At 44.5% G+C, this 15,440-nt stretch overlaps 1 protein-coding gene across 1 annotated transcript; it reads left to right on the plus strand.

Moving 5' to 3' along the window:
* Nucleotides 1-260: 260 nt before the first annotated feature.
* On the plus strand, nucleotides 261-10,691 carry LOC126284576 (cuticle protein 6.4-like). The gene is made up of 3 exons (XM_049983594.1): nucleotides 261-353; nucleotides 6,538-6,724; nucleotides 10,506-10,691. The coding sequence occupies exons 1-3, from the start codon at nucleotides 321-323 to the stop codon at nucleotides 10,556-10,558; spliced, it is 273 nt and encodes a 90-aa protein (XP_049839551.1). The 5' UTR covers nucleotides 261-320; the 3' UTR covers nucleotides 10,559-10,691.
* Nucleotides 10,692-15,440: the final 4,749 nt, after the last annotated feature.

A 15,440-nucleotide genomic window follows, 5' to 3' on the forward strand; every position in this document is an offset into this window, starting at 1 on the left:
GTCAGCGGACTACGCAACCGAGGCAGCACGCATGCAAAGCGGCTTCCTCCTCGTTGGCCGGGCGGTAGAACAATGCGTGACGGCACACCACACCCACAGACAGGGCCACAGGCGCGTGACGGGGACACGGACGCCGTCGCCGTAATTAGGAGAGGAGGGACGCGGCTGGCGCCGGCAGCGGCGTCCACCGCGTCGCGGCGTCCTTGTCCGGTCGGCCGGCGCGGCTATATAGCGGGCCGCCCTCCGTGGGGAGCCACACGCCAGCCGGCACGCTGCGGATCTGCCTGCTACCTGCTACTCGCTACCTGTTGCCCGCAGCCATGGTTACTGTCGTCGCCGCACTCCGCCGTGCCGTGAGTACACACACACGATACTGTCTTGTTGTCCAATGATCACTTCTTATTTTGGAGAAACTTACAGTTTACGGTTTTCAAGTTACATTGCGTCACGAAAAAATCTCACTGCGTAAGTGACACATGTAGTGGAACTCCATGCAGTGTTGAAGAATTAGTGTTGTCCTCCAAACGGAAGCACAGTGCTGACTCTTGACATCTAAACTGATAATGGCCACAACAGAGCAAAACCACAGCAGTCAGTAGAAGTGTTGAGAAATATGGGTAAGTAGCTCACCACAGAGCAGACCCACAGTATGCCTTGTAGAAATTATGGTAGCAATGGGCCACCCAAGGTGCAGACCCACTGTAGTTCTTGAAGAGATGGCCAGCAGCCAAGTGGGAAGTGGAAATTTTTCTTCCAGAAACTTCTACAAGGCCGGAAAGAAAAAAAAAGGAACACCCTCAAGGACAAGTTCATCTTATTGACAAGTGAGGTGACAGCTAGTTCATCATGTAGGAGAACACTGAAGCGACAGAAGCCATAGGATAGCGATATGCACATATACAGACGGCGGTAGTGTCACGTACGTATTGTGCATATCGGCAGTGCATCGACGGAGCTGTCATTTGTACTCAGGTTACTAAGAGACTTTGAACACGGAATGGTAGAGTTAGAAGGACGGGACATTGCATTTAGGAACGAATTAGGGAGTTTAATACTCCGAGATCCACAGTATAGAGAGTGTGCCAATGATACCAAATTTCAGCATTACCTCTCACCACGGACAATGTAATATAATACAGCCTTCATTTAACGACTGATAGCAGCGGCGTTTGCGTGTAGTTGTCAGTGCTAACACACACGCAGTACTGCGTGAAATGACCGCAGAAATCGCACGCATCCGTTAGGATAGTGCGGCAAAATCTGGTGTTAATGGACTATGGCAGCAGACGACTGTCACGAGTGTCTTTGCTAACAGCATGACATCGCCTGCAGCGCCTCTCCTGTGGTCACCACCCTAGACGACTGTAAAATGCCGACGTGGTCAGATCAGTCTCTATTTCAGTCGGAACAGCTGATGTTAGGGTTCGAGAGTGGCGCAGACCCCACGAATAAATGGACCCAGGCTGCCAACAAGGCACTGTGCAAGCTGGTGTTGGCTCCACAATGCTATGGACTGTGTTACATGAAACATACTGTGCCTCTGTTCTAAATGAACTGATCATTCGCTGAAAATGATTATATTCAATTGCTTGGAGACCATTTTCAGTCATTCATGGACGTCATAATCCCAAACGATGCATTTTTTATGAATGACAATGTTATATCTCACAGGGCGAAAACTGTTCGCGATTTGCTTGAAACTATTCTGGACAGTGCGTGGGAATTATTTGGGCACCAAGATCGTTTGACGCGAATCCCAATCATTTATGGGACATAATCGAGAGGTGAGTTCTACACGAAGTCCTGCACCGGCAATACTTTTGCAGTTACGGACGGCTATAGACACAGCATGGCACAGTATTTCTGCAAGAGACTTCCAACGACTTTTTGAGTCCATAACAAGTCCAGTTGCTGCGCTACGCCGGTCCCAAGGAGGCCAATATGATATTTTGAGGTATACTTTGACTTTGGTCAACTCAGTGTAAAGAGGAACATTCTTTTAGAGAAACCTCTTGGCTATTGATTTTGAATTCAGTAGTTCATTTCATATGTGACTGATATGATGCAACAGATCCTGTTATACATTCGCGTCCAACCATCCTGATTTAGCTTTTCCATGATTTCCCTAAATCGCTTCAGGCAAATGCCGGGATGATCCCTTTGAAATAGCACATCTGATTTTCTTCCTCATCCTTCCCTAATCCGATGGAATTGATGACCTCGCTGTTTGGTCCCCTCCCCCTAATCAACCAAGCAACTAACTATGTTACACAGCTCGTGAAGCTCTCGTGATGAATGTTCTTCTAAGTTGGGACAATTTACCTTTGGCGTTCCACAGGGCTCGATTCAGGGACCACACCTATTTTTATAATCAGTATGTGTTTCGCAACGCATTTGATGTACAAACGTTTTTAGGGCACTTGTCGCGTTAACATTCAAAGAAAATCCATTAGTTCGCTAAAGAACCTACATTGTCGTTGTCAGGTAAGCAATTGACTGCCGAAGAAGTAACAAAATCGCACAGATTCAACACATGAGGTAGTGCCCAATCCGAGCAGAGATTAGACAGTCACCTCTAAATCCAACTGCATTTGATTCATTACATTACTTGATAAACGTTCCAAATGTGTGGGTTTTTTAGTTGTAATCCAGGAAAACTATATAGATGTGTGCTTTCTTGGGAAATATTAATGAAATAGAGATGAAAGAGATGTTGGGTTTGCTCAAATCCTCGTGTGTCTGCGGTGAACTGGTTGCAACTCAATAATCACTCTTCATTGTTTCGCATCGCAATTTTTCACTCATTTCAGTAACGTTCTATCGCTGAATAAAGAAACTGTGAAGAACCGCGCAGATTCTTTACGAGGCTTCTCTGTTACGTCCGTTAATTAAAGTTAATAATGGTTGCAAAACTTCGAATAGTAATAAATAAATTGCAGAAAGAAAGTTCTATCAGTCACTTCCTTCGGGGATCCTCTTAGCAGTCTCTTCTTTACATCCAACCTTCGCAAGGGAAGAATCATACGTTCGTTTAGTTGAAAATTGGTTCAGACAGATGTTCCAAGATATGTTTGATTGTTGTGACTGACTTTAGTGCACGTGTAGTGTTCGGCTTTTCATCTGTTTTCGTGCACGAAATTTCCATTACGGGTATTTTGATTGTATTCAGTGTTAGTTACTATTGTTTGCATCAAGATCTGGTCATGTTAAAGTCTTCCTGCAATTTGTAGCAGCACGTGATCTCCCTGCACACAAGTTTGTCTGCGAGTAGACTCTGAGATCGGAAAAAAAAGTGGCTCTGAGCACTATGCGACTTAACTTCCGAGGTCATCAGTCGCCTAGAACTTAGAACTAATTAAACGTAACTAACCTAAGGAATCACACACATCCAAGCCGGAGGCAGGATTCGAACCTGCGACCGTAGCGGTCGCTCGGTTCCAGAGTGTAGCGCGTAGAACCGCACGGCCACTCCAGCCCGCTCTGAGACCTAAAACCGTACTTTCACTTCTGCCGAAGTGGCTCTTTGACAAGACGTACAGAAATCTTTTTTTTTCGTTTAATGTCATACCTTTTCTGATATTCCTAAAGTACGTATAGTGTTTATTATATGGCGATGCGAAGCAGTGTAAAAGGCTTTTAGGAACTCAAGGAACATGGATTTAACCTGTACTCTGAATATTCCGGAAGAGATAGATTACAGCAAGAGTCAAACATCTGGTGGTTACTGACTCTTGTTCATTCCAACAGAGTAGCCTACAGAAACATATATGCACGGGCGTAATACGTTCCATGATTTTTGAATAGAACTAACATCTTTTTTATTAGATGTTCATTTTTCCAAACACCTAAGTCCGATCGTCACAAGGAGAAGGGGCAATTCCCCTGCGTATTCGACGTTGACGTTACCGGGTAGACATGAAGTCCAACGATCCCCGTCGGGTGCTTTCAAATGGTTATCAGTTTACCACAAAGCTTTTGGCATGTCTGTTACTTTGGCAGACGTACTAGGTTAAGACACTAAGACTGCACTGTGATCATCGATGCAGTCGTTGTATCAACTATCGGTTTAACACCTTTTGTATCGGTACCGTCATTAAGCAAATGCATAGACGACTTTCATCAAACGATTACACTAAACGTGTTAAGGTGAATTTAGGGGTGGCGAATTTGAAAAGGACGGGGCCCACTTCCTTTCTCATCGCTCTCCAGTGGAAGTTTGCGTTCTGTATCTAATAATTTCGTCGTTGTACGTTAAGCCCTAATCTGCCTTCCTTCTTTTCCGATTCAGATCCGATTACTGATTTTACGTGGGTTTTAGAGAACAATTATGAACTTTTTTCATTCAGCCCTTGTCCTTATGCTTTTGCCAGCATTGTACGTCACTGTTTGCAAGCAAGGTGACAGATTCATTTGAATGGACTAGATAGTTCTGTACGTGTAACGACAGCTCGATGAAGACTAATGTCTCGGAATTTTTGTGTTAAAAGCCTTATACCTTCATAAATAACACGCATTTCATGCGTCTTGCAGTGGTATCATCTCAAGTTCAAAGTCGGCTAATTCGCGACCTGGTTGCTAGTTTGTTAAATACCTTTATGTGACACAGGCTGTTCGGAGATCTTACCTACATTCGAGCCTTACACAACATTCTGGCGTTCGAACACTTTGAAATGAATGAACCCTCATCGCTACTTTTGGTTACTTAGTTTATCTTTATTCTTACTGAAGCACAGATCTCCGTAAACTTTACTTTTAGTAGCAAGCCATTCAGTTTTTGGAGAGTTTATATATTTTATCTACCAAAACGAATGGATTTTGTTTTCTCCTCTGCAGCACTTTTCGTCCTCCTGAACTGTCGCCAATGTTCTACACCGTTCAATAAAAATTCTTTATCAGCCTGATATGTCGTGCATGTGTGCTTCTTTTTTGGCAGTTTCTGTACCTATCGGATAGTCACCCCTGACGTTGTTTGTAAACATACACACAGAGATACTGTGACGCTACATGATTGTACAAAGCCGCTCTCGAATGGATTGAAGCACTTCAGTTGAAACTAAGGCATCAGTAGGGACGCATTAGTGACGTCTGTGGAACGGCAAAGTGAACATCCATCATGCGATGACGGACATCGCAACCAATAACTGGGTCTGCATCATCACGTTACGCGTAGAGGGCCTGTCAACTAGGGGTATTGCTAGACGTATGCCCCAGAGTCAAAGTGATATGGTGCAAACATGGAATCGGTTCCAATTGACAGGTAACGTTGAGGACTTACACCGCACACACCATCCACACTCGACACGGATTAACGATTTCTACGACTTTTGACTCTACAGGACACTGGGTTTAGTGCTGAAGAACTGAATCCGGCATCCAAAGAAGCTACAGAACGTCATGTATCGTATTAAACTGTTAGCAGACGATTTCATTTGCGATTCTAAATTCGCTGCTATCATGGCGACCATCAAGCAGTACATGGTTACAAATCGACAAGAAACCACGCAGAATGGACGCCCCAGTCTTGGCGTCAGATTTTGTTTACGGGCGAAACTTGGATCTGTTTACAGCCGCCGGCCAGAGTGGCCGAGCGGTTCTAGGCGCTCAAGTCTGGAACAGCGCGGTCGCTACCGTCGCTGGTTCGAATCCGGCCTCGGGTATGGATGTGTGTGATGTCCTTAGGTTAGTTAGGTTTATGTAGTTCTAAGTTCTAGCGGACTGATGACCTCAGAAGTTAAGTCCCATAGTGCCCAGAGCCATTTGTTTACAGCCTGCTAATTGCAGACAATGTTTGGAGGCAACTAGGTAAAATCGAAAGCCTTGAACACCAAGTCCACCATGTTGAACAAACGGATAGTGGAGTAATGTTCTGGGGTGAAACTTCAGGGGATTACCGTATTACTCTCGTGGCTGTTGAGGGTTATCCCATTGCTCTGTGGCACACAGACCAGACTTCATGACCAATAATGTGGCTGCATCATCAAAATTTCATTCTGATGGGTAATAACTCGCGTCCTCGACGTGCGGTTCTCATGTACACGTTCCTTCGGCGTGCTAGGACCATCAGAACACAATACTTTGCCTGTACTTTGGACATGAATCAAATGGAAAATTTGTGAGATCCATTGAAATACATTGGTTTTGGCCACAGACAATGATCACGTACTCTGTGCGACTTAGCACAAGTGCCATTGAAGAGTGCGATAGTCAGGATAAGGACCGATGATCTCATCGATGGTATGCCAGGACGGAGTCACGCCTGCATTCGAGTAAGGGGACGTTCCACTACGTATTGGCCTTGCTCAGGAGTGCTATATACCCCCCCCCCCCCCCACCTTGGCACATTCATTGCAGATGAATATATAAGCAGCCTGACAGCCCGCTTTTGTTTTCTACGCCATGAATTTCGGAATAAAGGTGTGATGCAAAACTTTTGTTGATGTATGTACAGACATCTTGTATTTTGAATCTGCAGTTCCTTGTGCTATCCATTTGTGTACTCCCTAAAGCAAGTGTGAAGATCCTTCCTGCCTGTTGCAGGTGCTGGCCGTGGCGCTGCTGTGGCTGGTGTCGGTAGCGTATGCCGCCCCCGCTCCCGGCCCTGCAGCCAAGGGCGACCTGCAGACGGACAGCTCATACGGCTTCGGCTACTACGGGTATCCCGGTTTCTATGGTTACGGATACGGCTTTCCCTACCGATACGGATACGGATACGGTTACGGATACGGTAAGTTAAACGCTTGCGTTACTGAGCGGGAGTTAACAGCAAGCAAAATATGAGCCACATTATTTTACGACCTCATGTAGCAATCATCGAGAGAAGTAACATGGTCTCAAATAGTTTTCATAGACAATATCATACGTCAGATGATTTGGCCGTGCGTTAATAAACTAAGAAAGTGACCAGCAGGAAATTACATATACCGACTGGGTGACTGTAATATGTGTCTCTGCGCTTTTGTGCTACCTTTAAATGTTGACACGGATTAGCGTTCAGTATAAGAACCGGTCAGAGGGATACCCGATGCGAAAACACTGAAAATTCCTTTCAAACACCATGAAAGGAGCTGCCGGTCATAATTTCAACATCCAGTGGATCCATGATAGTCAACAATATCACATACCTCAATGTTATGAAATTGTGCAGTGAACGTAGAACATTGCAGCAACATCTTGTGATATTCTCCCTTCTGTTTCTTGTAAATGCCACTACTATCGCTTAACTACACATTGCAAGGGATCACACAGACACACACACGCAAGCACACCCACAGAATCAAGTTTTTAAACTATATGAATCAGTAATTGCTAAAGAGAACTCTTACTTTTCCTACTACTAAAACGATAAAAGTGAATATCTCACGTAACACTTTCGTAACAAGCGATAAGAAACAGCTAATTGGAATTGTTTTACCGTAATGAAAACGCGATCCATAAATCTGAGTGAGACGTAGAACAGCAACAGAACCTATCGGACTGAACACTGCGCAGCCTCTCAAGAACACTAGGAAGTGGTGCTGGACGTTGAGCTAGTCACGGAATCCCCTGCAGAATGTCCAAATGCTACTTATGTGCCAATGCAGACTTAGGTATGTAATCCCGACCCTGTAGCAGAGATTCCAACCGTAAAGCAAGGGAGTATGATAGCCTAAGCGTGGCACTTCTAATAACTGATGCACAAAAGAAGACGTAGCTTTAACTAATGGTATGCTTCTGTTGAGTTGTTGTTTTCATTTTATGCCCAGTTTTTCGACGACCCATCCAGTTGCCAACTTAAGATGTTGCAAGGTTTGCTGTTAATGTGTGCTCGTAGCATGGACTCCGAACAGATGGCTGGTTTGGTAGACGAAATTTTGTTCGTAAAATAGAAACTGAGTCTGCAGCACCTGGGAGCACAGAGCTAACCAATCGCGCTAAGGAGACCTGACAGACTGTGTAGCTATGGTTTCAAGGAGATAGAAGTGGGAACGGAAAGGCTTGGCGAATATTTATTGCAGATCTGTGTAGCGAAATCATAAATCGTGATAACAAATCTTTTCATGGAATTATCTGAGCGTGATCTCAAGCTATGGATACGAGGGTAATTAGTCAGCTACACAGACAATTCTCCTGTCAGCATTAGAAAGCTGAGGGAACTGAGTGAACTCGAATCAAGCATGACTTTACTGGTCTACAGGATACTTTATTCCGTCAGAGGAGTGTAGTAGGACTCACACCCGCTCACGTCAACTTTGAGCAATTTTGTGTTAAGTACAGACCTCAGGGAAACATTTCAACCAAGTATCCCTCAGAATGGGGCAAGAATCTTACTTACAGGGGGAACTGCGGTGGGCTCTTGTTGCAGCACTGTCCTAGGAATGATCTATTTAGTGGCAATAGGCCACGCTCATTATGGTCGCGCTGCTGTCCTGAAGACAAACAAAAAAACTATTTTTGCAATGTCTTTGAGACAAGGAAAATAACGCCTGAGTTCGCCTATGGATATGTTGGACGCGGTATTGTCGAGTACTGGATGTGACAGGCGTAAGGGCTTCAGATAACGTGTGGTGGTAGCGGTGGTGTTTATCTGTTCGTGTTGCGAAGACGATGAAATTCGGTGGAGATGGTGTAACGGTCTAGAACTAATATTTCTGCTCCAAATTTGTCTGTATATAGACGATGGAAATAGATAGTGGTAAATATTTATGTTTCTTACAAGAATAACTATAAGATGTGTACACTCTACTCATAACTCTCGTTACTATCTTTTGTGTAATAGATGATTCATTTATAAGTGAAAAGTTATCTTAAAATGTGTCCTTAATTAAGACATTAATGCGACACTCGTGCAAAATATATTACGTTACTGGTTTCTGTGTCCCAAAAGTAGGCTGTAATTCTCAAGGCAAACTTTAGTAGGATTTCCATGGTTTTTCCAGTGCACATTTTTATCAATACAAAGAAGGAACTGTAACACAAACGATAAAGTTTCGAAAGTTCTTCATGAATATTTTCTGAGTATTCTGATAAGAGGTAACGATGACTTCCGAACGGGCTTGCAGCATTGGTAGCACCGGTTTCGGTTACATCACCGACGTTAAGCGCCATCGGGCTTAGCTGGCCTTTGGATGGACGACCGTCCTAGTCTGCCGAACGCTTTTGGCAAAGTGGAGAGCACTCAGCCCTTGTGAGGCCCGTCGAGGAGGAACTTCTTTGAGAAGTAGCAAATCCGGTCACGAAAAGTGAGAACGCCCATGAGAGCTGTCTTTTGACCACATGCTCCTCCCTATCCGCATCCAGTGACACCTAACGGGTAAGGATGACACGGCGGTCGGCCGGTACCATTGGACCTTCCGAGGCCTTTTCGGATGGAGTAACCATAATTTCCGGTGTGTCGATACAGAGTAACTGTACTTCGCTTTGTTTCTTTATATTCGTATAACAATTGCATTGAAAACGTCGATAGAATAGTAGAAAGTATGACGATATATACTGTGTGCCTTGTTTGGGAAATAAACTTGTTCTATTCAGTCAGTGTACTTACTTTTCACGACTGTAACGCCTACAATTTTCACCCTCAATCCGGCACTCATTAATCCTAGCTTCTGTCTGGAATTTCGTTTTTGCAGTAGTGTTACCTGTGCCTTAGCAGTGATACACAGCCGCCAGGATGGATTTATTGATCAAGAGTCGACCCATACTTGTCTCGTGCATAGTTTCATTGAAAACAATGAAAGAGCGGTAGAAAGATGCTGCGCTTGCGTGTCTCCGCAGCGACGGTAGCCACAGCACAACACTTTTACATCTGAGGGTTGTTGCACTACTCTGTGTAAGTGTGTTGCACTTTTCGGTAATTATTCGATAGTACAGAGTTTTCACTGTTGAAACGGTAGTTTCACCGAAACAAAGATTACTCGGCTAACGCCGCTAGCCTATTATCAATCGGAAGACTGGTTTCAACGCTATTGAGTTCTACTAGGCACGATTCTGTTGGAGATGGTACAAGCAGAATAAATCATTACATAATCGCTCCGTAACGAGTCTCCGGGGACCATCGATCTCTCATATTTGCTTGTGGCGCTTGGGTTCTCCCTGTTCGTTACTCGCATACTAGATGAGTTTATTTTCTTCATAGCTTTAAAGCAAGCCGATCTGAGTAACAATCACGATGCCATTCGTTTTTTGTGGTTTCACATGTTTACGACTCTTGTGTAACAAATAGTGCTTGAGCTGCATAATTATAGCAAGTAAGTGTGTAGAAGATACCTGTGACACGTTCGGGGACTCTTGTGTAACAAATAGTGCTTGAGCTGCATAATTATAGCAAGTAAGTGTGTAGAAGATACTTGTGACACGTTCGGGGACTCTTGTGTAACAAATAGTGCTTGAGCTGCATAATTATAGCAAGTAAGTGTGTAGAAGATACTTGTGACACGTTCGGCGTCTCGTAGGCCGGTGCAAGGATCGGCGAACAGAGTTACTCTGTGCAGTGTTTAATAAGACAGCTAATTGCATTGTTTACTTTGCAGGCTTCCCCTACTACGGTGGTTACTACGGATTTTATGGACATCCCTTCTTCTAATGGTCCTGACTTCAAGTTGGTGTCATTCCAAGCAGCGAGTGTCTCGTATGCACGGCACGTGTCAAATAAATTAATGTAAATCTACAACAATGTACAAACGTATTTATAATTAAAAATCTCTTAAGTAATGTCAGCTGTGTCCTTCTTTATGGATCAGAAACATACCTTTATCGATTTTCAACTGTTTTCATTGATCGTGGATATATAGAAAACTACAAAGTGCAGCCACGTTAATTTGAGCATCGCCATTGCTACATGTCAATGCGGATCAGCCACTCACAGACAGAAGGTGTTAGCACTAACAATGGATGGTATATTAAGCATGTAAGGGATTGCGGAAAACAGTGCGGAAACGGAGAATTTTATCTGACATCCGAAAGGGAATGATCATTGACTTTTGTGTCAAGCAGGGAAGTGTTTTACAAATGGCTATGTTTGTGAACTGTTCTCCTGCCACCGTGGTTAAAGTCTACAGTGCATGGAAAAATGACGCTACCCGAAATCGTCGCCGAGGCAATTGCGGTGCAGCAGGGGTGATGGATGAATGGGGTAAACGACGACTGTGGAGATGTGCACGGGCGAATAGACGTGTTCGGAACTGTTCAGCAACTGACCACTCATATGAACCAGGGGGCTAACAACACTGTCTCCTCAACAATCGTTCAGGGAAAGTTGCTGCGTAAGGGTCGCCGCATAGGTGTCTGGTTCGCTCACCCATGCTGAATGCTGTTCGTGAGCATCGAAGGCTGTAATTTGTAAGCCAGTATCGCAACTGGACATTTACTGAATGGTGACAAATGGACTTTTGAAATGAATCACGTTCTATGCTCGATTGCATAGATCGTCGTTGACGTGTATGGTCCTGCAACAATCGTCCTATGGATCTAGGCCGGAGCAGGGAACATTATGGTCTAGGGCTATGTTTTCGTAGCATATCCTGGGTGATCTCGTCGTCCTGAAGTCATAGTGGATCAAGTATGCAGAAAGCAACTTGTCACACAGCTTTTAGTGTACGGGCATGGTTTAAAGAGCAGCAGGAGGAGTTTACAGTACTCCCCTGGCCCCAAACGCCTCTTATTTAAGCCCAATCGAGAATTTGTGTGATCCCCTCGATCGGGGTGTTTGCATGATGTATCCTTGACCGATAATCCTAGCACAGATAGACACGGGACGTGAGTCGTCATGTCTCCACAACTCTGTCGGTAACTTTCAGACCCTCACTGACTCTCTTTCATTACGTTCGCGCTGGAAGAGGTTGTTACTGAGACTTTTGACAGACGGTCACATTAATATGACAGGATGGTGTGTTAGAGAATTTTTTTTCTGTGACGGAGCGGCTAACTCGGAAACAACACCAAGGCAGGCGGCGCAATTGTAAGACGCTGGACACTTTCAACCATCCCGATTTAGGTTTTTCGTGAAATCGTAAAATGTCTTAAGGTGTATTCCGGGGTGTTTCGTTTGAAAGGACACGACCGATTTCCTTCTCCATCTTTCTCCAATTACAGCTTACGCTCCGTTTCTAATGACCTCGTCATCGGCGAAACGGCGAATCCTAATCATACTTCTTGTGGTGTCACCGCCAGACACCACACTTGCTAGGTGCGGTAGTATACGTCGGACCCGCGTGTCGCCACTATTGCAGACCGAGCGCCGCCACACGGCAGGTCTAAAGAGACTTCCTAGCACTCGCCCCAGTTGTACAGCCGACTTTGCTAGCGATGGTTCACTGACAAAATACGCTCTCATTTGCCGAGAAGATAGTTAGCGTAGCCTTCAGCTACGTTATTTGCTTCGACCTAGCAAGGCGCCATTATCAGTTATAATTGATATTCTGAATCATGTAATGTCAAGAGCGACGTCCACCATTAATGGATTAAAGTTAGGTATTCCACCAGCTACGTCCGTCTTTTCTAAATTCTAATTCCCTTGCCATGTTCCAGACCTCACGCCAGCCAGCGTGAGCTAAAACGCGTGCCTTTGGGCCTCCTCTAGTTACACGGTGTTGGCTCTCCTGCCAACCACAACACTTCTTCTCCGCGATAAAAGAAAAAATAAGTACGTTTCCTCAGTTCTGATCGGTTCGATGTAAACACAATAACTAGTGGTAGCATTAAGCTATTGATGTGAACGTAAGGGAGAGAGAGAAACGGACCGAGAAGAGACAGAGAGAGAGAGAGAGAGGAACAGGCAACATGAGAATGGAGGGGAACAGGGAGTTAAGGAAAGAGATTCGTCTCTTCGGCGCTAGGACAGTCGCACTTTTCAGAACATATTCCAGGCCAAATTTACCAGACGGTCCGCCATAGATGTCTATTTGCGGTGTCGAGGCATGTCAAACTCCGATGCAAGTGGATGGGAGGCGAAACCTTCTACGACATTTGTTCTTTATAAACTGCGACAACAGACACAGCGACCCGTTCAATATAAAAATTAAGAATCTTTTCTGATAGCCTACCAAACAAGGGAATTACTTGGTACGTGAAAAAGAACTGTATAGAAATACACGTCGCAACGTCCCCTTGAAAAAATTATGAATAACAGGGCTGGAAAACCTCTACATTATGTGATACAGAGACAGCAGAGTTTTCAATAATCCCTACAAAAGAATCGCCCTCATTAACAATAACCTGTACCTTTCATGAATCACTTACCTCACAAAAATCTTCGTTACTGGAACTACTGCAATACAGCGAGCGCAAATACTGTCGGCCAGCTAAATAAAAGATTCTAACTACGGAAGGCACTAACTACTGATAGGCATAGTTAGCAAATGAAAGATTTTGATAGAGAACATGTTGTAGTTGGCAGGAGAGCCAACACCGTGTTCCTAGAGGAGGCCGAAAGGCACGCGTTTTAGCTCACGCAGGCTGGCGTGAGGTCTGGAACATGACAAGGGAATTAGAATTGAGAAAAACGGACGTAGCTGGTGGAATACTTAACTTTAATCCATTAATGACGAACGTCGCTCTTGACATTACATGATTCACAATATCAATAGTAACTGATAATGGCGCCTTGCTAGGTTGTAGCAAATAACGTAGCTGAAGGCTATGCTAACTATCGTCTCGGCAAATGAGAGCGTATTTACTCAGTGAACCATCGCTAGCAAAGTCGGCTGTACAACTGGGGCGAGTGCAAGGAAGTCTCTCTCTAGACCTGCCGTGTGGCGGCGCTCGGTCTGCAATCACTGATAGTGGGGACACGCTGGTACGACGTATACTACCCGACCGCAGCCGATTTAAAGGCTACCACCTAGCAAGTGTGGTGTCTGACGGTGACACCACAGAACAAACAATGTATTTGCCTTAATAATGTTCAAAAGTCATCATCATCCCAGTATTTCAAATTTCCTCTTTCTGACGGACAACGTCCATACAGTGGCGCCGACTTAGGGGAGCAAGGTACTTTGTGACTCCCCCCCCCCCCCCAATAGTCTAAAGTAGGGGCCTCCCTCCCTCCCAATATTCAAACATGGATTTCTCACCGCTCTCTCCTCCTTCCTCATTCTTTACTGGGAAATTTGTTAAAACTTGCACATACGTTTTTCCATTATAGTATGTAATTATTATGTAGAAAAAAATATCGATCTTACGAACTATTGCGTATTCCTTTCTGCTACTCCTCCAACCTCTGCATATGACTAACTGCAATGACAGAGTTTGTACCCAGCATCTGCACTAATCGCACACTTTTACTGTACGGAGGTATGCGGGTAACGAAAGCTGTCCATGAGCTCGCAGCGCTGTGGCTGCTAGGACGAGCTCCACTTGCTCCCACAGCACCCTGCTGCCAGCTTGTAGAAGAAACTAATGACCAATATCAACACCGGCTCCAGGGATTTTGCCGCCCCGCGCGATCATGTCAAGCGCCCCCCCCCCCCCCCCCCCCACCAACTCCTTCCCTTTTTCGACATAGTCAACTTCCACAATATATGTCATACATGACGCCGTATTTTCACATATCACACTCATTCGTCTCTTTGTTGTGAATAAGTCTTTAAGACCAAAGCAGCAGTCAGTGATACGTTTACAGTGTAATACATTTTAAGCCATTTTTGTTGGAGGAAACGTTTCTTTCGTAAATCGGAGCACACTGTTTCTGTACCATAGATAATTTTCAATAAGACCCTTGATTTTATGATTAATTTGTATTTCCAATTTATTCTCACATTCCTTCATTTAAGCAAGATGGATTAGCAGCCCCCAAAAGTCTGCAGCCCTGGACGATGGCACGGCTCGCCCCTCCCCCTCCCTAGAGCCGGCCCTGACAACAATCAACACTATTGTTACACGGCTCCTTCTTGTTAGGCGCACAGTACTGTTACGTAGGCCGCAGCTAATGTTGGCAGAGACCGTAAATATTCCGGAGCTGGGCATCGCCAGTGGTAAGTTAGTCTTACTGTGACTCGGTTCAGTTGTTATTCTTTCGTCCCTTACTGTCCAGTTTAAAATGGACAAGTTTATAATTAGGAAGAAATGTGACAATGTGCCAAGTTCCAGCCATAGTGAAGCTAGACCCAGTGTTAGTGTGTGACAACAAAGACACAGATAGTGACGGAACTGTGGTGGTGACAAAAAACACTGTTTCCAAAAAAAACAACGCTGTTATCAGCCCTCTTGGAAACAGCAATGTGCATGAATCGATTACAATAAGGTAAAAGATGTTATTTTTCGTAAAATTTGCAGACAAAGTTTTGAAGAAAATCCTTTTCAGTTTTCTCACAAAATGGAGATAACTTTCATGGAAACTGGTTTTTCGAACTGGAAGAAAGGGGTAGAAAAGTTGAAAGCCCGTGAAGCATTGGGCTGCCACAGAGAAGCTCTACTGAAATTCAAGTCCTTAAAATGGAATGTCAATGTATTTAGCCAGATTTCCAAAA

Source organism: Schistocerca gregaria, chromosome 8 (genome assembly GCF_023897955.1).
Source record: "Schistocerca gregaria isolate iqSchGreg1 chromosome 8, iqSchGreg1.2, whole genome shotgun sequence".
NCBI classification, from domain to species: Eukaryota; Metazoa; Arthropoda; class Insecta; order Orthoptera; family Acrididae; genus Schistocerca; species Schistocerca gregaria.